The sequence below is a fragment of the Lithobates pipiens genome, unplaced genomic scaffold, assembly GCF_037356315.1.
Source record: "Lithobates pipiens isolate NorthernLeopardFrog02 unplaced genomic scaffold, aLitPip1_a1.2 Scaffold_13, whole genome shotgun sequence".
NCBI lineage: Eukaryota > Metazoa > Chordata > Amphibia > Anura > Ranidae > Lithobates > Lithobates pipiens.
In genome coordinates, this window is record NW_027507718.1 from 75241884 (window position 1) to 75268172 (window position 26289).

The following is a 26289-nucleotide window of genomic DNA, read 5'->3' on the forward strand; positions in this document are numbered from 1 at the left end:
GGGGGTTAAAAGCGGCCTGCTAGCACTCGAAAAGCACTGCAAAAATGGCGGTAAATCAATGTTAAAACTAGCGGTGCTTTACCGCTAACGCTCGGGCACTGGCAGTGTGAAAGGGCTCTTAGGTGATACTCATTTCACCTAAAGGTAAACCTTATTATAGACTTTCCTGTAGGTAAAAATAATAATTTATTACCGCACAGAGCCGATGTGATAGCCCGGCGGGCGTGATCACGGCCAGGCTCCCATGATCCCTCAGGGCACACAGAGAGCCGGGATCTGTGTGTGTAAACACATAGTTTCCGGTTCTCTGAGGGGAGAACAGACAGATCGTCTGTTCATACAGAGTATGAACAAGCGATCTGTCATGTCCCCTGTACAGTCCCATCCCCCTTCAGTTAGAACACACAGTAGGACACACTTAACCCCTTCACGGGCCCCTAGTGGTTAACCCCTTCACTGCCAGTGACATTTTCACACTAATCAATGCAATTTTATAGCATTGATCGCTGTAAAAATGTGAATGGTCCCAAAAATGTGTCAAAATTGTCCATCGTGTCCGCCATAATGTCGCAGTCCCGATAAAAATCACAGACCACCACCATTGCTAGTAAAAAAAATAATAATAATAATAAAAAAGCCATAAAACTATCCCCTATTTTGTAGACTCTATAACTTTTGAGCAAACCAATCAATATACGCGTAATGCGATTTTTTTTTTACCAAAAATATGTATAAGAATACACAAGGAAAACAAATTATATATTATTTGGGGATATTTATTATAGCAAAAAGTAAGAAATATTGTGTTTTTTGCAAAATTCTCGCTCTTTTTTTTGTTTATAGCACACAAAATAAAAACCACAGAGGCGATCAAATACCACCAAAGGAAAGCTCTATTTGTGGGAGAAAAGGACATCAATTTTGTTTGGGAACCACGTCGCACGACCGCGCAATTGTCAGTTAATGTGACGCAGTGCCAAATCGCAAAAAGTGGTCTGGTCAGGAAGGGGGTAAATTCTTCTGGGGCTGAAGTTTAAGGCTGGATTCATACCTAAGCATTTTTTTGTGCTTTTTGCATTTTGCACATGTGCACTACAGAACGTGTTCCATAGGAAATCATGTTAAATGGACTGTAGTGAAAATCTGCAAAATGCAAAAAGCACTAAAAATGCATAGGTGTGAATCCAGCCTAAGATATGCCTGCTACTACGGTCCACCTGCATGCATTTCGTTTATTAGTAGGATGTAAAGACAGACTCTGTTTAGGTGTAAAGCAGCAGCTGTGTATGGATGGAGCGACACCGTGTGGTACTTCGACGACAGAGATACTTTGAAGAACCTCAGCCCATAGCAAAGTTGTCCCAAACGGGGACGCGCACGTGCCACGCAGCCAGCTGACGCCTGCACGCCTTCGTTTCCGCTTAATTCCCGCCCATTATTGTTTCCCGTCCCGCCATTGGCTGACTGTACAGAATACACACACCACCTCTCCCAGTAGAGGGCTGTGACTGCTCTGCCAGCTGATTGGTTAAAGTGCACGGGGCTGTTTTGGCGGTTCGGACAGAAAAAAAAGATGGCGGCGTCCTTTTCTGCAGGAAGAAAAGTTTTTAGTGTTGGAATGAAGAGAAAGGAAACCGCCGAGCAGTGTTTGGCAGCCGGCGAGTAGAGGCGCGAGGACACATTTATTATTGTGGTGGCGGGATAAGTGCTGGCTTCCCTGACTAGCCCACCTACTGCTCTTTCTAGTTTGTTCTTCTTCTGTTCGGTTCTGTGTGTTCCCTGGTCTGCAGCATGCAGAGCTCCGCACGGTCCCAGCCCGCCTGGAGGAAGGAGCACCTGTGGCTGACTCTGCAGGCCCTGGGCTTCGAGGCTGGAGCAGAGGCTGCTACAATCAACAAACCGCTGGCCCATGTGTCCTTTGCAGTGTGAGTGGCCTAGATCTGCATGGGATCGTACTTTTCTTCGTGTACAGGGACCAGAGCTAGGTCACACATGTCTGCCTCGTACTGGTGACCACATCACTATGTGGGCCACAGCAAACCTCTCCCCATTTCCGGTGTCATTTCTCACTTACACTCAAAAGTGGAGACTAAAAATGGGTACTTGAGCCGTGTTTTTTTTTTTTTTTTGTTTCTGCTCCCCCTAGGCCCCTACATTCCAATCAGAGGACAGATGGGTGTAACCAGAGTTGTGTCCACTTATACCTGCCTGCCCATCTAGGTCTGGAAAACCCAACGGAATATAGCTGCATCCATCCATATGTTTTTTATTTTATTTTTTTCCAGACTGGATCGGTGTTAGCCTGAGGTAAATGGACATCAGAATCAGTTTAACACCTATAGAGATGCCAAGGGTCTGCCAGGTTAAAGCTGAGCAGGTATGGATATCAAAACACTTGCACGTGTCCCATTTGTGGCTCTGATCAGGGGATTTGCAAACAGATCTGATCGGAGCACACCTGGTGAAAGGAGCTTAAGAGTCCGTTCACATTAGGTGCGATGAGGCGGCATTGGGTGGCTGTTCTAGTGCGCCTGGCCCCGTTTGACTGAAATTGATTTAGATTTATTTTTGCCGATCAGCGGCGTTCCACCCGCTTTTACAACTTGGTCTTAAAGGAAAGGCCACCACTCTGCTTTTGCATAACATTTTTTATTTTTTTTTTAATATTTCTTTAATGAAGTACGTAATGTACTTCTGCCCTAGCTCGTTGCAGCCCAGGGCATCATTTCCTTCTGCTCTCCCACTGCCTTCTGGGACCTGTGTGTCCCAGAAGACAGGTGCGTTCAGAAAGCGCCACAGGAAACGGGTAGTGAAGCCTGAAGGCCCCCTGCTGGTTTCCCTTAGAATGGTGGTGCCTGCACCAGATCCGATGGACTGATCGGCCTTGGGGGTCCAACATCGTGGGTTCCCTGGACAGGTAAGCGTCCTTATTAAAGAGGGATTTCACCATAAAATTTTTTTTTAAAAGCCAGCAGCTACAAATACTGCAGCTGCTGACTTTTTTAATAAATGGACACTCACCTGTTCCAGGATCCAGTGATGTTGGCAGCCGTGGCTGATCGATCTCTCGGCAGCTGCCGCCGCCATTCTAGGTGAGAGAGTCGGAAAGGGAAGTGTTGCGCCTTCACTTCCCGGTTCCCTACTGCGCATGCACGAGTCGCGCAATAGGAATGGTCCGCATTGTCTCTGGGACCTGTGTGTATCCCAGCATACAGCGTGCCGGGGCAGGAAGAGGCATAGACTCCCGTGGGAGTCTATGCCTGGAAGTGGGTGCAAATACCTGTCTTAGACAGGTATCTGCACCCCCTCCCCCCCGAAAGGTGCCAACTGTGACACCTGATGGGAGGGATGGTTCCGATGAGCGAAAGTTCCACTTTAGGGTGGAACCCCGCTTTAAGTTAGCAGCTACAGTGTTTGTAGAAAAAAATGTTTTGCAGCTGGAACAACACTTCAATGTATTACGATAGGTTAGTCCTGCTATCAGAGCACAATTTCCCAGGGGACGTTTGTATGGATTGACGAATTGGTTCCTTTCCTATAGTTTACCACACTGCCTAAATGGGGGGGGGGGGGGGAGAGTAATTATCTATGGCCAGCTTAATGGTGTAATTACCTAAGGCTGGCCATACATGGGTCCTTCCCACCTCCTCTATTTCCCCATTTTTAGATGTGGATGGGGGAATCTCTCTTGCAGCACTATTGTTTTCTAACAGTGGGGATATTTCACCTGTTGTCAGAATACTCGTCAGCATTGCCAGTGCTGGTCGAGAAAAGCAATGTACAACTGACTGGTTGTACACAAGTCACTCTATGTACTTGTGTACAACCAACCTGGCCAAATGTGAATCGCAATGCAGCTGGTCCCTTCTGCACCAGCTAAATTTTAATCCATGTGCTGTATAGCTGGGCTTAAGACAATGACCATATATTCTGCCTTTTTTTTTGCCTCGATTTTTAATATGCATGTTTTAATGTCCCCTTTTCTTTTCTTTTTTTTTTCCTCCTCCAGGAACATGTTTGATAAGCCCAATAAGGATGCATTTTATGTGGTTTTCCACTTTCTGTTTTCCAAGCTCAATGCTGTCCAGTGCAAGGAGGTTTTCAGGTAAACTAATTTTAAACATTTGCTGGTTATTCTGCTGTATATTTTTGCACTCTTAAAGTCTAACGCGGGACATTTTTTATTTCCTGTGCAGTGGGGCTGTGCCTGCACTGCATGGGTTAATTGCTAGTTTAATTGTGGAGAAGACAGCAGAGTAATGCCCTGTACACGCGGTCAAACTTTCAGACGTAAAATGTGCGATCGGATCGTGTTGTCAGACTTTTGTCTGTTGACGCACAGTTTGAGAGCTGGATTGAAAATTTTCCGACAACAAAATCTGTTTAAATTCTGATCGTGTGTAGACAATTCAGACGCACAAAGTTCCACACATGCTCAGAATAAATTATGAGACGAAATCTACTGTCCCGTTTATAGTCCCGTTGTGTGTGTTCTACGTCACCGTGTTAATGATTGGATTTTCCGACAATTTTGTGCGACCGCGTGTATGCTAGACATTTGGGCCAAGATCCGTCAGAAAAATACCAAGGCATTTTGACGTCAGAAAGTCCGACCGCGTGTAGAGGGCATTATACTTACTAGGGCTGAAACGATTAATCGATATTATCGATAATGAAAATCGTTGTCAACGATTTTCATTATCGATTAGTTAGTCCGCACCATGCGATCCGCGGAGCGGGCCGCAGCCTTAGGAAAGGCTGCGGCTTCGGCCTAGCTCCTGAGCTGGCGGCCATGTTGGTACACGCGGCGAGCTGCGCGCTGACGTCACCCCCAGCACGTTGTTCAGCCTGTGTCAGCCCAAGTGAAGGAATTCTGGAGGAGTCACGCTGGATGCCTTGCCTGCCCTCATTCAAAACTTCTTTTATGCAGGTACCATTGCATTTATTACCTAATCTAACCTAATAACTAACTACTACTTAGATAGATAGGATTAGATAATAACTAACTACTAAGCCTTTTCACTTGCTCGGCACAGCCACATTGTTGATTTAAATAAAAGGTACAACACTATCTCTCCCCCCCCCCAATAAAATGCAGCTTATTACAAGCATAAAAACATAGCATATCACTGATGATTTGCGCCAATAAGCATCCCGGCGGTCTGTTTGGAGGAACTTTGATCGGTGGTGAGCTTGGCGCAAATCATCAGTGATATGCTGACTATGTTTTTATGCTTGCAATAAGCTGCATTTTATTGGGGGGAGATGGTGTTATACCTTTTATTTAAATACGTGTGTGTGTGTGTGTTGTTTTTTTTTATTTATTTATTTATTTTTTTTTTTTTTCCCTGATCCGAAAATTGATCCGATCCGTGAGTTTTTTTGATCCGTTGCACCCCTAGTCCGCACCTTCCCCCCTGCCGGTCCGTTAGAATCCCTTGTGTCCTCCTGTGTCCTATGCATGCACCACGTCCATGAGCACGCAGCTACGCCTGCTTGCATTCTTCACCCAGCTGATGTCCCGCCAGCAACGCGCCTGTGCTGCTTTCAGCTCCTCCTCCCCCCCCTCTACCCAGCAGCCTTCCGTTAGACCCACCGCAGAGCGCAGGCGTGGCAAGCCCTCGCCGGGCTGCTTCCCAGTGCTGCTGTGATTAGAGGTTGTGCTCTGCACATGCGTGCATCCATCTTCCGGCTTCGGGGTGCCCTTCGCTCCATTTGGAGGAGTCACGTGTGGCGGGTCCGGACTGGTACTCCACCCCTGCACACCGAGGAGGAGCCGCTGTCACCGTGAAGGGGTGAGAGAACCCGAGACACCGGAGGGGGGAGGGGAGCACTGAGAGGAGGTGGGGCAGTGACACCAATATGAGAGGGGAGTGACACCAATATGTGTCATCTATACTGGGGGGGGGGGGGGGGGGGGGAGACACGTGTGTGTGTGTGTATTTCTCCCCTTTTTCAGTTCTTTTATTTTTTTTATCCGATTAATCGAAAAAATAATCGCCCGATTAATCGATTATGAAAATAATCGTTAGTTGCAGCCCTAATACTTACCTGATCTGCTGATTCTCCCTGCACAAGACCGGCCCAGCACCCCTATGCTTGTGCTTCAGTGGTCTTGGAAATGGACTGTTCAATAGACAGGAACAGTCCACCACTGGACCTTGGAGAATTGTGGTTTTCCGTTTGATTGGTGGACCAGGGGAGTATAAACTTTGTGCTTATCCCTAGAAAAAATGAGCAGTTTACCCATGTAGTTCAGGGCACAGCTCGACTGCATGGGGGAACAAAAATGTTGTCTGGAGTTGGGCTTTAAATGTAAACCCAGCACTTCATATTCCTAATATGAACCTACAGTACCATGTACCTGTATGAAACGTATCCTGTTTGTGTGAAATCCGTGGTGTTCCTGTCAGTCCTTCTGCTGTCCTAACAAACTATGCTGTGCCTTCAGGCCTAGTGTGGTCAGTTAGCTGTGCTGAGAGCTCGGCCTGCTCTCCTCCAATGTTTAGACTTGTTCTGACACCCCCCCTTGCACAGCTTTTCACTGGGTAGACCAATGTACTGCTGGTTTCTCCTCCCGTAGCTCGCCAAGCTTTTGTGAATTTTAAAATATTGATTGTAAAATTAAGAAATAAGGATGGACTTGTAATACTTGTGTAGCCTTTGCTTAACCTCCCTGGCGGTACGATTATTTCGGATTTTAGGTGCTGAAAGCGGTACAATTATTTTGCATGAAAATTTGGCGTTTTATATTGTAGTCCTGTAATTCTTAGGAATAACTCTCTTAAATCTGTCCAAATCAGAGTCTAGCAGACATCCTGGGTATGATAAAGTTTGAAAAATGAAATTATATTATTTGGTACAATTATTTATAATTACCGTATATACTCGAGTATAAGCCGAGATTTTCAGCCTCTTTTTTGAGGCTGAAAGTGCCCCCCTCGGCTTATACTCGAGTCATCGCTGTCTGTCTGCCCGATCAGCGTGTCGAGCAGACAGACAGCGGCCATTCTAGGATTCAAAGGCCGCGCCTCCGTCTCCGCCTTCGCCTGTGATAGGCGGAACACTGAATTTCCCAGCAGTCTGTGTTCCGCCTATCACGGACGTCCTCTCATCCTCGTCCGTAGTATGAGGATGAGCGGACGTCCATGATAGGCGGACCACTGACTGCTGGGAAATTGAGTGTTCCGCCTATCACGGACATCCGATAGGCGGAACACTCAATTTCCCAGCAGTCAGTGGGAAATTGAGTGTTCCGCCTATCACCGACGGAGGCGCGGCTTTTGAATCCTAGAATGGCCACCGACGAAGAGCTGCGGGACGCAGGCCGGGACGCAGGCCGGGACGGGACGCAGGCCGGGACGGGACGCAGGCCGGGACGGGGCGCAGGCCGGGACGGGACGCAGGCCGGGACGGGACGCAGGCCGGACGGACACAGGTAGGCTGCACGGACACACACACACACACACACACACACACGGATGCATGCACACACAGGGATGGATGGACACACAGGGATGCATGGACACACACACACACACACACACACACACGGATGCATGCACACACAGGGATGGATGGACACACACACACACGGATGCATGGACACACACACACGGATGCATGGACACACACACACACACACGGATGCATGGACACACACACACACGGATGCATGGACACACACACACACGGATGCATGGACACACACACACACGGATGCATGGACACACACAGGGATGGACGACACACAGGGATGGACAGGCATGTCTCACCCTCGGCTTATACACGAGTCAATAATTTTTTCCAGTTTTTTGGGGGTAAATTGGGGACCTCGGCTTATATTCGGGTCGGCCTATACTCGAGTATATACGGTACATTATTGAATAATTTTTATTATTGTTATAATATAATCAAATCAAAAACACTGAAATTTGCTCAGTTGCAGAATTGTCACTGTCATTATTTTTCAATATTTGATGACGGATCTCCCCACAAATCACTATCCCTCAATTCTGTGAGTGATTCCAATTTATTATCGCTGTTTTCTAGCTGGTCTAAAATCATTTTTGATGTAAAGGGACAGTTTTGGTTGCTATGGACAATCTCCAGTTTCCTGGCATATAATATAAAACTGCATGCAGGACACTAGGCAGACCACTAGGGACAAAGGGGATGTGAAATATTTACATACAGCAATGTAATCTGTAAGATTACATTATACTGTGTGTTTCACTTTTTGAATTTGGCGCAAGTCTCCGTTCCCGTGCGCCGCAACGCTCGCAGGGAACGGAGATCGGCGTCGTGATAGGTCGAGCGAGACACTGCTCGCTCGTACAGCGGGGAGACAACGCTGGATCCAAGGGAGAAGGTAAGTAAACGTCCTCCTGGATCCAGCGATGCAGTCCCGAGTCTGACTTGGGGTTACCGCTTTTGGTATAAAAATTCCATCCCGAGCTAGACTCGGGAAGATCGTCAGGGGGGTTAAAGTGATTGTAAAGGTTTTTATTTATTTAAATTTTTTTTTTTTTTTTTTTTTTTTTTTTTTAGTTAAAACAAACCACGTCATACTGGCCTGCTCTGTGCAGTGATTTTTGCATAGAGTAGCCTGGATCCTCTTCCTCTTGGGTCCCCCCTGCTCCTGCCTCACTGGCTGTGATGGACAGCAGCGGGAGCCAATGGCTGCTGCATCACAGCCAAATCGGGAGCAAGAGACCTGGGAGAGCCTTGGGTCTCGTACACATCGCTGGATCGAGATCGGCTTACGCATGAGGGGGGAAAAAAAACCTTCAGCTTTTACAACCACTTTAACTTCATGCTTAGTTGATGTTTGTTTATAATTCAGTAGCATTTTAAATTGAACCTCCTTTTTATGTATGCCTCAATGTTTTTAGATTTTTCCTATACTGTGTACCCTCCTGAATTTGTTTGCAAAATTTAGACTTTCTGAAAGTTTGAATCTTGAGTTTAGCTTTTCTTCTTCACTGTGACACTTTGGCCCAGTCACGCGTCACTTCAGTGGCATTGATTGCACATACTCGGAAGTGGTGTTTTTCTTAGGCATTGAATTTGAATCCGGTTCCAGGTAAGTAGAACACCCCGTATCTTCTAGATCCTCTGGTAATGGCAAACCTGACAGTTTTTTGTATCTGGAATTGCACCCATCCCTCCCATTGTTCTGAGAGCAGTGGGAACCATTGTTTGAGCTATGTATACTGGAATGTAGCTCTCAAATTATCTCTCAATTTTTTTGTTTAATCAAGTGAATATTCTTTACTCGTTGATAAGGGGCATACCTCATGTGCATCATCTGCCTGCAGGTAATTTGGACTATGTGCCCACACATAGCAAGGTTATTGTTTTGGAAATGTTTGCCATTGTTTAAAAATAAAAATTATCAATACTTCCTGCTGACACCACCAATTGTGGTAGAGGGTTCCACATCCTTGCAGCCCTGACAGTGAAAACCCCTCCCTGTGTAGCTTAAGGTTAAACCGCTTCTCCAATTTCATTGAATGGCCCTTTTTACACTCCCTCAGACTAAACAGTTTTCTACCTACGCTGGGATCACCATTGAGGTATTTGTATATCACTATCATATCTCCTCTCAAGTGTCTCTTCTTCAAAAGAATACATTTTTAGTGCTTGTCGTCCTTCCTCGTAACTGAGGTCCTCTAGTCCCCTTTTAATTTTGTTGCCCTCCTCTGCACTTAAGTTTGAACACATCTTTCCTGGAGGATTGGTGGTCAGAACTGGATGGTCAAGTTTGTCACTTGTTTTGGTCTTTGCACAGTTTTGTTTACCTGAATTTCTTATCTCCCCTAGACATTGTTGGCCTCCACTGGATAAGAAGAAAGATGCTGAATTTAGGAAGGCATCCTATGACTGGCTACGAAAGATTTCTGTAAGTGTTTTTTACATCCTTGTTTAGTTCTGTTATTACAGTGACTAGTGCTTCCTTTTGTTCACCTCTAATGCTTACTTATCCCCCAACAATGGGGCATTGCATTTAAATGTTTTTTGGAGTTCTGTGTCGTAATTGTGGCTTTTTCCTATAGGAAGATGCTGGGAATGGTTTTCCGCAAGTTGTTGCATCCATATTTCTTTCACCCGGCGGTCCTAAGTTTGTTCAACTCTTGTACTATTTTGCCAGATATGTTATGTTGCAACATATTAAAAGAAATGTTGATGGTAAGTTGGATTGTCATAAATGCACATTTGTTTTCTAGTTTGCACTTCTGCCTTGCTGCACTGTGGTCCTCAGTTTGATTCTGACGAATACATTTTGTGCATGGCATTTTGCATGAACTCCCTTTTGCTTGTGTGGGTTTCCTCCCACACAACCCCAGTCACGCTGCTGTTACCTAAATTGGTGTGTGTTGTTGGCGACCATAGATCTTAAAGTGACGCTAAAGGTTTGTTTTGCTATTTATATAAAAAAAAAAAAAAAAGGTCATACCTGCCTTTACCGTGCAGCTCGTTTGTCACCGAATGGCTCCAAACCTGCTCTTCTGGGTTCCCCCGACGGCTTATCCCCCCCCCCCCCCGGGAGAAGCGCGTTCCAGAGTCTAGCATTGGGCATCCATAGAGGCTGAATGCATGATTCGGTCTGCATCGTACATAAGTAAAATGGGGGGGGGGGGGGGGGGAACTGTTAGGCCAGTCATTGACTGGTGGGGAAAAAAAAAAAGCGACCCTTTTAAACTCCTTTAAGCTTCTTTTGACTGAATTTTATAAATGCTTGTAATAAATAAAATCCCAGCTTTGGCAGGCCCCTTCCTGTTATAGTGCTACCCTCTGTGTCCTCCGCTGTTCGTCTTTATGTTTGCATCCAGTGCCATTCGACAATTTCCTGTAAGCCCAGGCTGTTTCATACCTACCTGGGTTCCACAGCATAATGCAGTCCAGTCTTACAGTGAAGTGCTGCATAGAATGGTGTTCACATGTTACACTGTCGGCACAGTTCTATGTGGCACTGAGTACTTGCTTTAATGTTGGTGAATGCCTTGATAAAGGGACTCTTGAAATGGTAGTATGCTTCATGTGACTTTGGACTAAATGTTTGAATAAGCTATGTCTTTGTGATATTGATACAGTTCCGCTGCGTAAAAACACTAGAAGCTAACTGTTAGGAGAAATAATGACAAAGTAGTGTTACTACATATTGGTGTGTGTACGTACGCAGGTTGGTTTGCTTAGGGTTTTTTTTTTTTTTTTTTTTTTTGTAATAAACAAATTTATTTTCTCGTAGGCACACATTCCTATATTCCTGATTCACTCCAGTTTCAAATTCAAGACCCGGAAAAGGCTTTGGCGAGAAATAAGGTGGCACGTCAAAGATACCTACGAACTCTGCAGAGGGAGAATGTTGTGATTAGGCAGTACCAGGAGAAAGCACAGTGAGTAGTATTGAAAAGTACAGATTACTTTATTGTGCATCGCAGGACACAGAGCACCTTTTTTATGTTCAATAGGAATAAGGTTTTGCTGCCACAGTCAGGTGATTGAACACTGGAAAAAGACAAGACCCCCCTCCCAGGCATAACTCCTCCCTGTTAGGCAAGGCTTCAGGTTTTTTTGCTGGTGTCTAAAGGTGACATAAATGTCTGTGCATCTCTCTGCATAAAAATGGCTAGCTTCTGGGCCAGTTTTTCTGGATCCATACCCTACACCTAGTCAGCACTCAGGAATGATACATGGATCCTGCATGGATGGCCTGTAATGTTGCCAGTGTCATAGTAGGGTGCTGTGCAGGGCAGTGCTTGCCAGCTAGCGAGTTCAGTTTGTGTGTGTGTGGGGGGGGGTTTCCTCCATTGTGGCAAAAACCCGGTGTGATGGGTGAGAATTGGACTCTCTGGGGGTCCTGTGGCTGAACTGGTGAGTACCCTGTGTTGCAGTCTTGCTGGTGGGGGTACAGAGATTCCTTGTGGGTATACAGGTTGCAGCAGTATGTTCCTTGTGGCACTACTGGTCGCAGCAATTATTGCAGAGGCCATACAAACGCACACTTATCCTTGTGGGGGTGGTGGGACAATGGCAGTTTTGGAGTGAGCAATCTCCTGGGGTAACCACTGTTGTGGTTGTGTGTTTGTTTGTTTTTTTTCTTTTTTTTTTTTTTTTTCTGGCACAGTCACCTCTCGGCTGACATGACTGTGCCCAGCAAGGGTACTGTTTTTACACGTCAACAGTCTCCCCGATGGCAAAGATGAAGGAGGTGTTGGAGGTGAGTCCCATATGCTGTCCTTTCAGGTAGGGAGAAACTTTGAAGCAGCTCTCTGTGCATTGTATTCCCTGGGGGTCAGTTTGTTCTATATTGGTCTGCCTCCATCTTTCGTGTATTGTCACTGGAGCACCTTCCTCAGTACCTTTTTTGTGACAAGGAAGGTCTGCTACCAGCCCATAGCAGAGGTACAGGCAGAAAATAAAGTGTGTATCTAAAAAATCTCTATCTCTTTATCCGGGGGCTGGCCTTGAGTTCAAAAAGGTACTGCCTAAATCTGATCTGTGATCAGAGACAATTTCTTCACATTCCTTGGTGCTTGTCTTGATGCCTGTTCACATGAATGCGACTTGGCGCAGCATAGTGTGTGCTTGGCCAGTAGACTTCAATGGGAGCCCTCTTCTCTTACTTTAGCAAAAAAAAAAAGTCACCTGATTTCCAAGTCACTTTTTCTTGTTGGATCCATAAGCAAATAGTGTTTATAACATGGCTGCTTTGTACAAAAAGTAGCTGGGGCTGCTCTGTCCTAGTTCTTTCCCAGTGCACTCTGGGATACAGGCACCTCCAATGTCTCTCCCCCAGTACCTAGTTAACACTTTATAAATGCTTCACTAACTTGTTTTAAATGCTGTAGATGCTGTTACAAAAAATTCCTATTAAAATCAATAAAGGTGCATGATAAGCGTTGATGCCTCATGAAAGTGGCATGCTGCTTAATTTTTAACACCACACAGTGCTACTGCTCTTGTCTGGACCACACTGGCGCCATTGTAATATTCAAGACAGGCGTCTGAGGCTTTAAAAAAAAAAAAAAAAAAAAACGAATGGAGCATAAACACATGGCATTGATGCATGTGTGAAGAAGCCTGAAGTCCCATACACATCAGATTTGCTGCCGATTTTTTGTCTTCAGATTTACCAAAACCATGTAGTGCAAGGGTCTGCCTGATTGCATACAAATTGAAACTCCCTAAGGATTGACCTCATATTACATGGTTTTGGTAAATCTGAAGACAAATCTGGTGGTGTGTATGGGGCTTTAAAACTGCTTTGTACCAAAAAATAACTCCCTTACAGAAGTGATAATTGGCTCTGGGGAATAGCAGGTTAAATCATATATACTGCAGTGCTGTTACGTAGTTCTTTCATTTTTTTGTAAAAAAGTGTCTGAGCAATTATATTTCTCTTTGTAAGGTTGCTTGTAAAGCAGATAAGGGAGCTGCGGTCTGAGTATGGAGCTTTGCAGAACCAGTGCAGGTAGGTGTAGCTACCTTGGTTAAGTAAAGTAAGTTTGTGTCTAAATTCAGTTGCATTCCCACAAGGTAACAAATTATCACCAAAGTAGGTAAAATCAATCTAAACAGGAAACTCATTATCCACAATCAAAAAAAGTCATCTGTTTACTTTGGCTTAACGGGAATTATTTTCCATCAGCCCTTCATGCTAATTGCAGGGGCCTTCCAGTGTGTGCTCCCCCATGATTTCAGAGATGGTAGACTTGGAAGGGTTGCATATTTGGGCTCTTCTTGGCTACAAATAAATTTAGATTTACAGTGCCTTGCGAAAGTATTCGGCTCTCTTGAACTTTTCAACCTTTTGCCACATTTCAGGCTTCAAACATAAAGATATAACATTTGATTTTTTTGTGAAGAATCGCCAACAAATGGGACACAATTGTGAAGTGGAACGAAATCTATTGGATATTTTAAACTTTTTTTAGCAAACCAAAAAAACTGAAAAGTGGTGCGTGCAAAATTATTCGGCCCCTTTACTTTCAGTGCAGCAAACTCACTCCAGCAGTTCAGCGAGGATCTCTGCATGATCCAATGTTGTCCTAAATGACTGATGGTGATAAATAGAATCCACCTGTGTGTAATCAAGTCTCTGTATAAATGCACCTGCTCTGTGATAGTCTCAGGGTTCTGTTGAAAGCGCAGAGAGCATCATGAAGACCAAGGAACACACCAGGCAGGTCCGTAATAGTGTTGTGGAGAAGTTTAAAGCCAGATTTGGATACAAAAAGATTTCCCAAGCTTTAAACATCCCAAGGAGCACTGTGCAAGCGATCATTTTAAAATGGGAGTATCAGACCACTGCACATCTACCAAGACCTGGCCGTCCCTCTAAACTTTCAGCTCAGACAAGGAGAAGACTGATCAGAGATGCAGCCAAGAGGCCCATGATCACTCTGGATGAACTGCAGAGAACTACAGCTGAGGTGGAAGAGTCTGTCCATAGGACAACAATCAGTCGTACACTTCACAAATCTGGCCTTTATGGAGGAGTGGCATGAAGGCCATTTCTCAAAGATATCCATAAAAAGTTTCGTACTGTTTTGCAAGGAAGAATGGGCAAGAATTTCAGTCTCTCGATGTGCAAAACTGATAGCCATACCCCAAGCGACTTGCAGCTGTAATCGCAGCAAAAGGTGGCTCTACAAAGTATTAACGCAAGGGGGCCGAATACTTTCGCAAGGCACTGTACCTTTGGCAAGAGCCTGCCTGATTTGTAAACAAATTGAAAGTATTTAGGTCTTATCTTGTATAGTATGGGTTTGGCAAATCCAAAGGAAAATTGTACAATGTACGGCTAGCCTTACTCTAGTAGCGGACATGTGTCAGGTGTCGCACATCTGCATGGCTGGCAAATTCGTATGAGCAGCTGCTGTGTCTCCATACACTTAATGGCCTGCCTTCATGCAGCACCTGGAAGCGCAAGCCACATGGACACTATATAAGCTAATGTGAATGAAGTCTTGTGTAATTACAACTCTGACATCATCCTTGTGCAGTATGCTATGTCTTTATGTATTTAAATACATGACGTTGCATATGGAATAGATAACTTAAGAGCATGGCTTCAAGTTGCTCATGTTCTGCTTTTTTGAGGCTTCGTATACAAAATCACACATACAGTGCATTTCATATATTTGATATTTCTAATGGGCTGTTAGTGTTCTGGTGTCAACCTAAAATTTATTTTCTTTAATGGTAAATAAGACAAATTAGAGAGGGTTAATCTCTGTAATGGGGGAAGCCATAAAAACTGACAGTTCTAATCTCTCTCAACTGTATCTAAAACTTAAGGCTTTTTTTTTTTCACATTAAAACAGATTTCATGCAATTTTTTTTTTAACAGATTTTAGTCCTGTAAATATGGAACGTCACACCTGGATACCTTTTGTGAATGAATCTATTGTAATTTTTGATTCTAAAACTTTTTGATTATGGTGGCTCTTAAAAGATGGAAATAATTGTTCTGATCTGTTTTTATAAAGCACCTTGATTCGCTGTGCTTTTTAATACCTAGTTGAGGATGGAGATCTATCCGGTGTTTAATAATTGTCTAAATGTACATCCTTCCCGAGGACTGTGCCCAGAAATAGCATACTCTAGGTGCGCCCGGACCAGAGTCTTGTGTGGGAGAATTATCATTTTATCTCTGGAGTTGATCCTCTTTGTAATGCATGCCAATATTCGGATTGCTTTGTTAGCAGCAGCTTGCATGCCATTGCTGAGGCTATAATCTACTAGGACCCTTCCTTTTCCATCCTAGATTGCCCCAGAGGTCGGATTTTGTTTGTACTTGCAGTAAAGTTTCTGGTCTGCATGCTGTAATTCCTAACATTAAATTATGCTTGCTGTTTCAGAGCAACACAAAATGAGAAAACTTATGATGAAAATAAGGAAGATCAAGTAAAGGAGGTATGTGAACATAGGCGGGTATCTATCCTAAAAAAAAAAAACATTTTAGAACACTTCCACAGGCCATATTTACCTACCCTTCCTTCTTTCTTTTCTTTTTTTTTTTTTTTTTATGCAAAAGGTGCGACGGTTGTGGGAGAACATTATGGGGAACCTGAAATCTGTGGAGAAAGAAGTGGAAGTTGTGGATTCTGTTGTTGTTGGAGATGTTGATCAGTGCTGCTTGGATGGATCAAAGGTTTCCCTAAACATTCCCAGTGCTTTAGTGAGCAGAATTGAAAATGAAATGCAAAGGGTAAGTATCTCCAAAGTTACTCCATTATTCTGTGTAGAGCTTTGAGTGGGGACATGTCATACTCAAAGGAAGCAGAGGGCAAAACTGAGTGGACTCCATCTTCAAGGGCTGCACTATGTCAGTTTAATCTTTTAGACTTAAACAGCTAGGGCCCTCTTTAATCCAAATTCTAAAATCACCAAGGGACATGATTGGAGACGCATGATCAAATGCTGCCCAAAAAAAAAAAAGAAATCTGTTCTGCGTGTCTACCCAAGATCTTGTTTGGAGTCTGGCTGCTAATTTTTGTGCATTTGCACATTGTCTACTGCCAGGCATCCTATAAACTCTATTGGGTTTTACTATGGATGTCTGTTAGTAAGGGGGAATTTCTTTTTACCTTGGCAAAACTGGACTCTCTTCTAAAACTAAAGTCGGGAATTCCATGTTAACATTCATGCAGCAATTCAACACCAATTCTAACCTTTTCATGTTCTCCTGTTACAGTTGCAAATAGAAAATGTGTATGAAGCTGGAAAAGTGAACCTTATAACCATTGTCCAACTTCTAAATGAAGCCCTAAAAGTAATAAAATTGGAACAGAGTTGCAATGGTGGCAAAAAACTTCAAGTGGACCGTCAGTATCTTGTTGCAAAATCTAAGTTTGAAACTGAGGTCCTTACAAGGCTAAAACACACAAGGTGAGGACCATATAAAATCAAAAAGAATATTTTTTTTTATTTGTAAAGATTTTTAATTTTCACATAACGAGTAGATGTGGGTGGGTATTAACACAACGAGCTCCGCGATGTTCGCGGCCACCTGCAAATGTCTATTAACTGAGCAGGACCGTGGATCTGTGTGTAAACACACAGATCCACGTCCTGTCAGGTGAGAGGAGACTGATCGATAGATGTTCCTCTGTACTGGGAACACATGGTCTCTCCCCTCCCCTCCCCCTACAGTTAGAATCACTCCCTAGGATAGTTATCCCTTTTGATCGCCCCCTAGTGTTAACCCCTTCCCTGCCAGTGACATTTATACAGTAATCAATGAATTTGTATAGCACTGATCGCTGTATAAATGCCAGTGGTCCTAAAATGGTGTTAAAAAAAAAACAAAAACATAAAACTATCCCCTATTTTGTAGACGCTATAACTTTTGCGCAAACCAATAAATGGATGTGTTTGTGTTGCTGTGTGTTTTTTATTTATTATAATAACTTTATAAAAAAAAAAAACTGTCGCTCATTTTATTTATAGCGCAAAAAAAAACCGCAGCGTTGATCAAAAAGCTCTATTTGTGGGGAAAAAAATTATAAAATGTAATTTGGATACAGTATAGCATGACGGCAATTGTCATTCAAATTGCGACAGCACTGAAAATTTGCTTTGGCAGGAAGGTGGTGGAAATGCCCTGGAGTTTGTAAATATGTAAGGCTGCCTAGTACATATTCAGTTGATGTATGTAAAATGTGTGGGTACTGGTGGGGGATTGATACACAGATGGAGATAAAATCTGCTTCATTTGTCACAAAATCTCCCTAGAATAGAAATGCTCTCTGATGACCGGGGCGAAATGAGAGAAATCGTCACGGACAGATACGGAGCGGACACATGCTAATTTAAGATGGATTTGTATGTATGTTGTTAACATTCTTCGATTCTTTTTAGACATAAAATTAAAAGAGAAGATCTTGTTTCTATTAATAAATCAATTGTGGAAAAACAGAAGGACTGGGAGAAAAAATGGAAGAGTATTCTTGGGATGTCACCTTTTAGTCTCTTCAAAGGACTGAACCCAGTAAGTATTTTATTTTTTTTTTTATTTTTTTATATTGAGGTATGTGTTTTTTGTTTTTTGTCAGCCCATGAGCACATTATACTGCTATAGACAACTCTTTAGCTTGGCATTGTGAGCTCAAGGATGTATTTAACTCTTTCCACATATATATATAAAAAAAGAGGGTGTTGTGGACCTGAAGTGGTTAAAAGTAGGAGTTTTTATTTATAAATCCTTAAATCGGTTACTTTTTTAAAAAAAATTTTTTTATTTTATTTTTTTCCCAGTGCTAGAACTGGATATGGCATGGATAAAAACACCTGCAGGTGTTTAGCGTTTTTAAATGCTATAGTTAGCCACGTAGCAATAAATACAGAAACTCGTATGCCATATTTAATTTCTAAAGGAGGTTGGTCAGCTACCTTTTTCTGGTGAGTTGTTATGATTCTGATGTAAGCCTCCATTTGGCTTCTAGATCCTTTTTAAAAAGTTGGCAGTTCTACAATAACAACCCTTTTATATCATACACTTAATGCATTAGCAAGCTTATGCTATATAATATATCTAGCTTTTTAGTAGCTTCAATGCAATCGAACCTCCTGCTGCAGCGATTAAACAGCATTACATTAGCAGCATGTTGTATTTTGATCTCAGAAAAAGTGCAGGCTTATTGGTTCAAAATTATCTGCACTAAATTGTTCAATTAATATTTGGCACACACTAATTGTACTGTGTGTGTGTGTGTGTGTGTGTGTGTGTGTGTGTGTGTGTGTGTGTGTTTTTTTTTTTTTTTTTATATCCTAATCTTTCAAGCGATTGTAGCAGAGATTACAATTTTAGGGCTGTCAGTGTCTTATACATCAGGGGGGCACACTGCAGTCAGCACTGGGACTGTTTAAGTGTTAGCAAGAGGTAAGTGGAACAGCAGGTGTGGCTCCCCACATGTTGTACCACAAGACAAAAAGCAACGTAGCTCAAGGTTTGAGGCTAGGCCTCAAATGCACACAAATTCATCTGCTGGAGAAGGTTTAGGCAAACAGTGATGTGTCCACTGTAGGTGGGCAATATAGAACTACTTTCTCAATAATGAATGGTGGGCGAAGAATGCGTGAAGTGTACAAAACTCCACTCAGCCGATGTCTGTACTCCATTTCTCAGCAATAACACCTTTTGGCGATTTAAATTGGTAGAAAGCAGGAATTGTAAATGGTGTCCAGTATATCTAGTATTGAGGTAGCTACCGGTCCTTAGCCTGCACAGCTTATTCACAAAGCCAGTCTATAGAGACAGGGTCACACTTGGGCTGTGCTATGGCTCTGTACAGCAAGAGCCCTCCATGGCTAATAAACACATTACTCTCTGGTCTGGAAAATGCCCAATGCCTGAAGGTCACATTCCAGGTTAGTATGTTCTGTCTAGCAGAGTGGGTATTCCAAAGTCAGGCTGGGAAAAAGGCCTATCCGGTTGGCTGAATAGAGAGACCATTGATTAAGAGTGAATCTTGATGGGGTACAAAAAAGTCTATCCTGAAAGCCTCTGAATCGATGTCCCTCGATGAAAAAGTTCCCTGGAGATTTGAACAAAAGATTTGTTGCTGATGGTAGGAAAAATGGCTGTACCCAATGCATCTAGTAAAATGGCTACCCTGACCTTCATTAAACCACTTCTTCTCTTTGGAAACTGCAAAAAAATACAGATGTTTGCATAAAGTCGCATAACAACATTGTACATAGAGCCTACATGAATCGTAACTTACTCCATTGATTTGTTGACTTGCAACCTTTTTTAATGCTCCCGTATTTATTGGCACTTTTGAGACTTAAGTGCCCAACACATGCCAAGTTTTAAGGGCACATTGAACTGAATGGCTCCTTTTATTCATAAAATGAGGCAATGCTGGAGGATGACTATTGTCCAACAAGCAAGCAGTGTAGTCTTTCTTACGTTTTTTTTTTTATTTTTTTTTAACTTTATTTTTTATTTTTGTCTTCTAACTAGGTTCTTGAACTTCAGCCACCACTAGCTCCTTTTTCATTTGACCCTGCAGCAGAAGAAGCTTTACGGAGCAGTCTTTTTAGTCAGTACCCAGTCTTTCTCCCAGGTAAGGTGTGTGTGTGTGTGTGTGTGTGTGTATTTGGGGGGGGGGGGGGGGGGGGCGCTGGGATGTTGCTCAAAAGCTTTGTTTCACTGTATGCAATTTATATTTACTTAACCCTTTTTGCTAGGAGATGGGAATCGGGAGCTGAGGGGCAGCGATAGGTGCTGAGCAGCTAGGGACCATGGAGAGTCTGCTGAACTATTCTGCTATAAGTTCATGACTGGAAGCGGTTTTGTGCCACCATATTCCATTCTTTGCTGGCAGCAAGAGGGGTTAAGCACACTTCTTTGATGCACGTTTTATTGGTCACAATCACTTGGCTGTATGAAGTCAAGTTGTATACCAAATTCTGAAACATTGGTGTGGGAGACCCTCCCCATATGGCTTTTGGAGGGCCAGAAGCGGCTTGATTTAGGCTATCGAGTGCTTCTAATGCCTTGCTGATGAGGTATATGCTATTATTTAAATTGGCGGTCTTGTTGTAGTAAGTTATGGCATATATTGTGTACAACAAGGAACAGTATCACAGTGATTCCTATAAGCTGTAAATATACACTATGCTAAGGATTATCTGTTCAATAAATATTTCCCTAAACGTCTTTCAGGACAGCACCTCAGTGGCTCCACCCACTAGGAAACGCCAACTCCAAATTTTAAATGGAGGCTTCTCCCCACAGCTCGTCAGTTTTGTTTCCTCCGGCAAGGGAACATCTAGTGGGAGTCAGGGTCCCTTAGGTGCTGTTCTGAGGCGCCAGACTGCTTACCCCACCATAACGTTTTGCCTCCAGAGAGTCCACCCCTACCAGCTATCCTTGGTGCAGCGTGGGAAGTGTGCTCCTTCTTCCTCTTCAGCTCAGAGAGAGCTTGACTGTTTCTGGGGCCACTCCCAGGCAGCAGCTATTCAAGGGGTTCCCTAGCAAGTCGACATTACGGGCTGCCCTTTTTTTTTTTGTGGCAGAGTAGAGACCTGGCTGGAAATAAGGTATCCGGCAAGGGGTGGTACCAGGGAACAGGCGCATCCTCACTTCCACCTAAAATTGTGCAGGGGGAGAGGGGAGGAGCGGTCCTGGTGCCTATATTCCTGTTCCGGTCTAGGGCACAGTGGCGTTGATGGACTCTGAAACTGGCATTCTAAGCCACTAACAAAGCGGTAACATGATGGATGTGGCAGCAGCAAGTGGGGCCTGTCTGTGCACAGGGAGTTGGCTGTTGTACTACCTGTGGTGAGCCTGTTAGGAGGAGTCGACTCACTGGGATGCTCTGGTGTGTTTTTTTTTTTTTTTTTTTTTTCTTTTTTTTTTTTTCTTGCAGGCTAAGATCTCTAATCCAAGGATCAATGTCCCTCATGTAAAACAGTTACCAGAGGGTTGGAAGAAGACTGACAAATTTCCATTGGCTCTTTAGTTGAGGAAGAAGCTTCGATTTAATTGCATCAATTAATGAGCTAGATGCTACTATGATGACTGCTTTCCCCATGCATTCAGTAATCTCTGAAGCCATCAAAAACGAATGGACGGAACCAGAAAAAAAGCTTTTTTTCTAAGAGCGCATAAGACTCTTCCTGTTAAGTGAACACCCATAGGCACTTTGGAACAAAATTGGACGCTGCCTTTTCCCAAGTTTCAAGATGGATCGACTTGCTATTCAAAGAAATGGGAATATTAAGATTCCATCGACAAAACAAAGGATACATGGCTTGGAAATACATCGTGGGCTACCTCAAACCGGCTATGGCTACTACCTGGCTTTCTAGAAACATGGAGTTTTGGCTAAATCTGCTAAAAGCCAACATTATAGCAGATTCACCCAAGCAGGAGATTCTGGATTTTTTTTTTTTTCAACCCTAGGAGCAGCTGTGGCTTGCATTTCTCTGCAGAATCGATAAGGATGTTGGCTAGATCCGCAGCCTTAACTAATTCAACCAGGAGAGCCCTTTCGCTTAAGACCTGGCCAGGAGACTCATTGTCCAAAAGTAAATTGTGTGGAATCCCGTTTATGGGAGATCTTTTATTCGGTCCTGATCTAGATTCAGTTTTAGACAGCTGATAAATCTTTTCCGGTTTAAAAAGAAAAGCACCCTGTTTTTAAGCAGCTTTTTCGACTGCAAGAAACTCGGGCACAGGGCAATAGGCCCCAAGTGAAGAGAAGGAATTGGCTGGCACAAAGGCAGAGGGAATGTCATTTTTCATCCTCCTGCACCAACCAATAAATCGCAATGACTTCTGCATTGCCAGTGAAAGGAAGCCTTCAGAAATGCCTTCCTCACTGGGCAAACATGACAACTTCTTTTTTTTTTTTTTTTTTTTTTTTTGGACCTGTTGGCCCAGGATACAAAATGGATCTTTCGGACCTTCCTCCAGAAATATACTTTGTAACAAACCTGCCAAGGGATGACACAAAGGCCCTAGCCGTGAAGAACCTGTTAGGGGGTTTGATGCAACAGGGAGTTGTGATTCAGGTATCTCCAGGAATGTTATCGAGGGTTTATATTCCCATGTTTTCCTGATAAAGAAACCGTCGCAGCTTTTGTCTCATTCTCAACCTAAAACTTTGAAGCGGGTTAGTCCAATACAGGAGATGCCGCATGGACTCAATTTTTTCGGCCAGAAATCTTAGTCGAGGGATGCTTCATGGCATCAATCGACTTAAGAAATGTGTACCTGCATGTGCCTATAGCCCCTCAGTCTCTAAAGTACCTCAGGCAGTGCCCCGCAAATACGCAAAAATAACGGCGGACGCTCTTGCTCCTCTCCGTCTGCAAGGAATTGCAGTAATCCCTTATCTGGACGAACCATTTTGGCTGCTTCCTCTCGGTCAGTATTTGCTACTTCAAGGCTCAGTATGCCACCCGGATATAGCCAGGTGGCATACTGAGGGGGATAGGGTCAATTGCTAGATGGCTAAAATCGGCTATTTCAGAAGCTTATTCCCAGATGGGTTTGTCTCTCCCACCGCAAATTTGAGCATCCTCTAGAGCTCTGCCACTACATGGGCAGAAAAAGTTGGTGCCACCCCAGTTCAAATTTGTAAGGTGGCTACTTGGTCAAGTTTGTCCTTCATTAGACGGTATCTTCTGTCAGCTGGTGAACAGCATTTGGCAGAAAGGTCCTGCAGGCTGTTGTCCATCCCTAGTTGGTAAGCCTTGATTATCCTCTAAGGTGCTCTTATGAAAGCAGTTTAGGGAAAATGCAAGTTGGACTTACTGGTAACTTGTTTTCCAGAACAGCAAATATAAAAAAATAAAATAAAAATTAGCTGTTCTGGAAAACCAAGTTACCGGTAAGTCTTACTTGAATTATTATTTTTTGTCCCTTTTTTTTTGATTGAAGTAAACCTGCATATCAAAACATTATGGGGCAGTGCTGTCAAATTGTGAAATGAAAAATGTTCTGTGTGTGTGTAAAATATATATTAGTATAAATCTCCATCTCTAACTTTTTTTTCTTCATCAGAATTTATGCAATTATATGCACATTTAAATGTTTGTTTCCATTACAGGTGTGCCTGACACAGATTCAGAAATTGTTGACAGAGATCACAATGATTCATTTACAAGTTTCATGGATGCCACATTATTTACACCAAGGGGAAGGTAAGCATACATGAAGGTTTTTTTTTTTTTTTATTAAAGTGGCTAGTTTTATTTTCCTGCCCCCAGCTAAAGGGTACCTAAACTCAATAACAAATTGAATACTTACACGTGTGTGTATGTATGTGTGTGTGTGTGTATATATATATATATATATATATATATATATATATATATATATATATATATATATATATATATATATATATATATAATTTCTGTGTTTACATTCCTTGTACTAAGAATAAAAGTGATAAATTATTTTTAAAGTGTTTAAAAACTGCTGCTCAAATAGCAGTCGTAAAAAATTGCATCACATGGTATTTTATTTCCTAGGGTCTCTGCTAAATTTTCTAGCAAAAAAAAATAAAAAATCAAATGCAGGAGACGAGTGCGAGAATAGGTCCAGTATGGCAGTGGTTAAGGAAGACACTTTTGTTGGTCCACAGATAAGATACGTCGCCAATGACCAGCAGTTTAGAGCTCTTAGTGGGGCCAGAGAAAATTGCCTGGAAAGCATTCAAGGATGTCATTTGATTTTCTTGGCACCTACAGAGCACCAAACTGCATTCAGCAAGTTAACAAGCTTCTTCAAGCATATATCGATGTGCAGCAGGTTTCTAAAGATTTGTGATCTCCCTTCACACCTGCTTTTCTCAAATCTTTTTTACCATGTTTTTCACTGACTGCACCTAGGTTTCCTCAAAGGATAGGAACAATAAAAAAACTGTATTGGGGAAACTGGAATTGTCTATTGGACAATGGAGCAAGATGGCACCAAACACTGAGTACAAATGAAAGTCGGCGGCAAAACACTTAGCCCTGTTTAAGTCATACAACATGCCATAAACCTTATGTGATTAAAGGCAATATGTTTTCATATTTCGCAAAGATTTTTGATAGGCTGTTTTGAAATGTGTTCAGTCTGAAGGAGTATTTCACTACGTTTTTCAGGAATCAAAACTTGAAAAATTTTTCCTGTGTATATGGGGCAACATATTCTTCAAATATGCAGGCTCTGTTCGTCCTGGTCGTCCTTTATCTCACACTAAGCCAGCCAGGGTATGTCGAACAATAGACCAAGGGTAGACAACCTGGGGCCCTCCAGCTATTGCAGAACTAAAAGTCCCATCATGCCTCTGGGAGTTATTGTAACTGCCAGCCTTGCAATTCCTCATGGGAAATATAGTTCCACAACAGCTGGAGGGCCCCAGGTTGCATACCCCTGCAATAGACTCATTGCAGTCTTTCACTAAATTAAAAACCTCAAATTTCCCTGATGGTAAGGTGAAATAAGGTCTAGGCTGCCCACGTTTTTGTCCTAAACACGTTTAAAAAAAAAAAAAAATTTATTTTTATTTTTTTTTCTTTCCCTAAATCTAGGAATTGGGGAATAAAATCTGAATCTAGTGCAGTTTCTGAAATGTTGTTAACCTTTACAATTAAGAGACTGTAATGAAGGAGCCGCAGAAGCAAGTAACGTGGGTTTTCTGTGCTGTCAATTTTTCTTAAATCTATTTGTTACAGGACGTCATTACCAGGTCAGAAAATGACTCCTCCCCATCGCAGAATGTCCTTAAATGAGATGGTAAGACATTAATAACACTTCAATAAATTGTTAGTTTTTCTTAAGTAGTTGGGCGAGGTACTGCAACACAGGGAGAATCTCACTGCGGAGTACCAGTGTTTTCCCTTCGATGGCAAGTTCTCTGAGGCTCCAAAGTCCAAACTTTTGTCTCATCTTGGCCAGTCTTTCCTCCCAGGACTTTAGGGCTATGCCCTCCGCTCCAAATCACTCCAAGGATTTTGATGACGTCCGCTTTGATGCTGAAAGGAATTGGTGCAGAAGAAGGCAGGAAACACTTTCCGAAGAGCATGACTTCTGACTTCCTGCAGTTGACCTTTGCCCCTGAAGCTTGGCTGAAGTCCTCACAGGTCTGGACGAGTGTGTCGATGGAGCGCTGATCGGCACATTGTCCATGTAGAGTGAGCACTTGAACCCGCAGGATCAATTGGGTTAGGGATACCTGACAGGAACCTGTCAGCCACATTCATGTCCGTTTTTTCTTTCGGGGGAGTAGAGGTTTGTGTAGTAGTCTCTGAGCACTTGTATCAGACTCCGTCCCCTTTTTGTAGTTTTCCAGTCTTGTCATGCAGCTCTGACAAGGATGTTTCCTGAAAGAATTACACTTCTCACCTTTCTCAAGATTCTCCACCTTGGCACGGAAGATGATGTGCCTGGATTTTTTCTCAAAGTGCCCTTTCATTCTCTTCTTGGTGTCCTCCAGGTCCTGCCTAAAGTCCCAGCCACAGCGATGGTCAGTTGCAGTCTCCTGAGTTCCCTCTTCCTGGCACACACTTGCTGGCATCCCCTTGCCTGAAAGAAGCTGCGCTGCTTAACTTATACAAATTCCCACCAATCACTTACCTTTCTGAAGAATCTTTTCCTCCATCCAGGTGGCATAGGGCTCCCAGAGTTCCCCCATCAATTCCTCATTTTCCAGCAGGGTACTATTCAGGTTCTAGGAACCTGGTCTGCAGGCAAAGCCCTCGCCCAGGTCACCCTGTGGTCAGAAAAAGCAGGGGATCATGGAGAACTCATGATGCTTGACTGTCCTTGAA

At 43.2% G+C, this 26289-nt stretch overlaps 1 protein-coding gene and 1 non-coding gene across 2 annotated transcripts in view; both read left to right on the forward strand.

The window, feature by feature from the left end:
* The first annotated feature begins 1502 nt into the window (after window positions 1-1502).
* HAUS6 (HAUS augmin like complex subunit 6) overlaps window positions 1503-26289 on the forward strand; it is a 42481-nt gene continuing 17694 nt past the window's right edge. Inside the window, exons 1-13 of the mRNA XM_077475228.1 lie at window positions 1503-1925; window positions 4010-4105; window positions 9826-9904; window positions 10059-10191; window positions 11252-11399; window positions 13415-13477; window positions 15870-15924; window positions 16046-16219; window positions 16706-16899; window positions 17872-18001; window positions 19979-20081; window positions 23577-23670; window positions 25195-25255. Coding sequence (XP_077331354.1) covers window positions 1792-1925; window positions 4010-4105; window positions 9826-9904; window positions 10059-10191; window positions 11252-11399; window positions 13415-13477; window positions 15870-15924; window positions 16046-16219; window positions 16706-16899; window positions 17872-18001; window positions 19979-20081; window positions 23577-23670; window positions 25195-25255 — 1464 coding nt within the window. The 5' untranslated portion in view covers window positions 1503-1791. The remainder of the gene's footprint in view (window positions 1926-4009; window positions 4106-9825; window positions 9905-10058; window positions 10192-11251; window positions 11400-13414; window positions 13478-15869; window positions 15925-16045; window positions 16220-16705; window positions 16900-17871; window positions 18002-19978; window positions 20082-23576; window positions 23671-25194; window positions 25256-26289) is intronic.
* On the forward strand, window positions 17686-17816 carry LOC143980029 (small Cajal body-specific RNA 8). Its single transcript, XR_013274176.1, has one exon.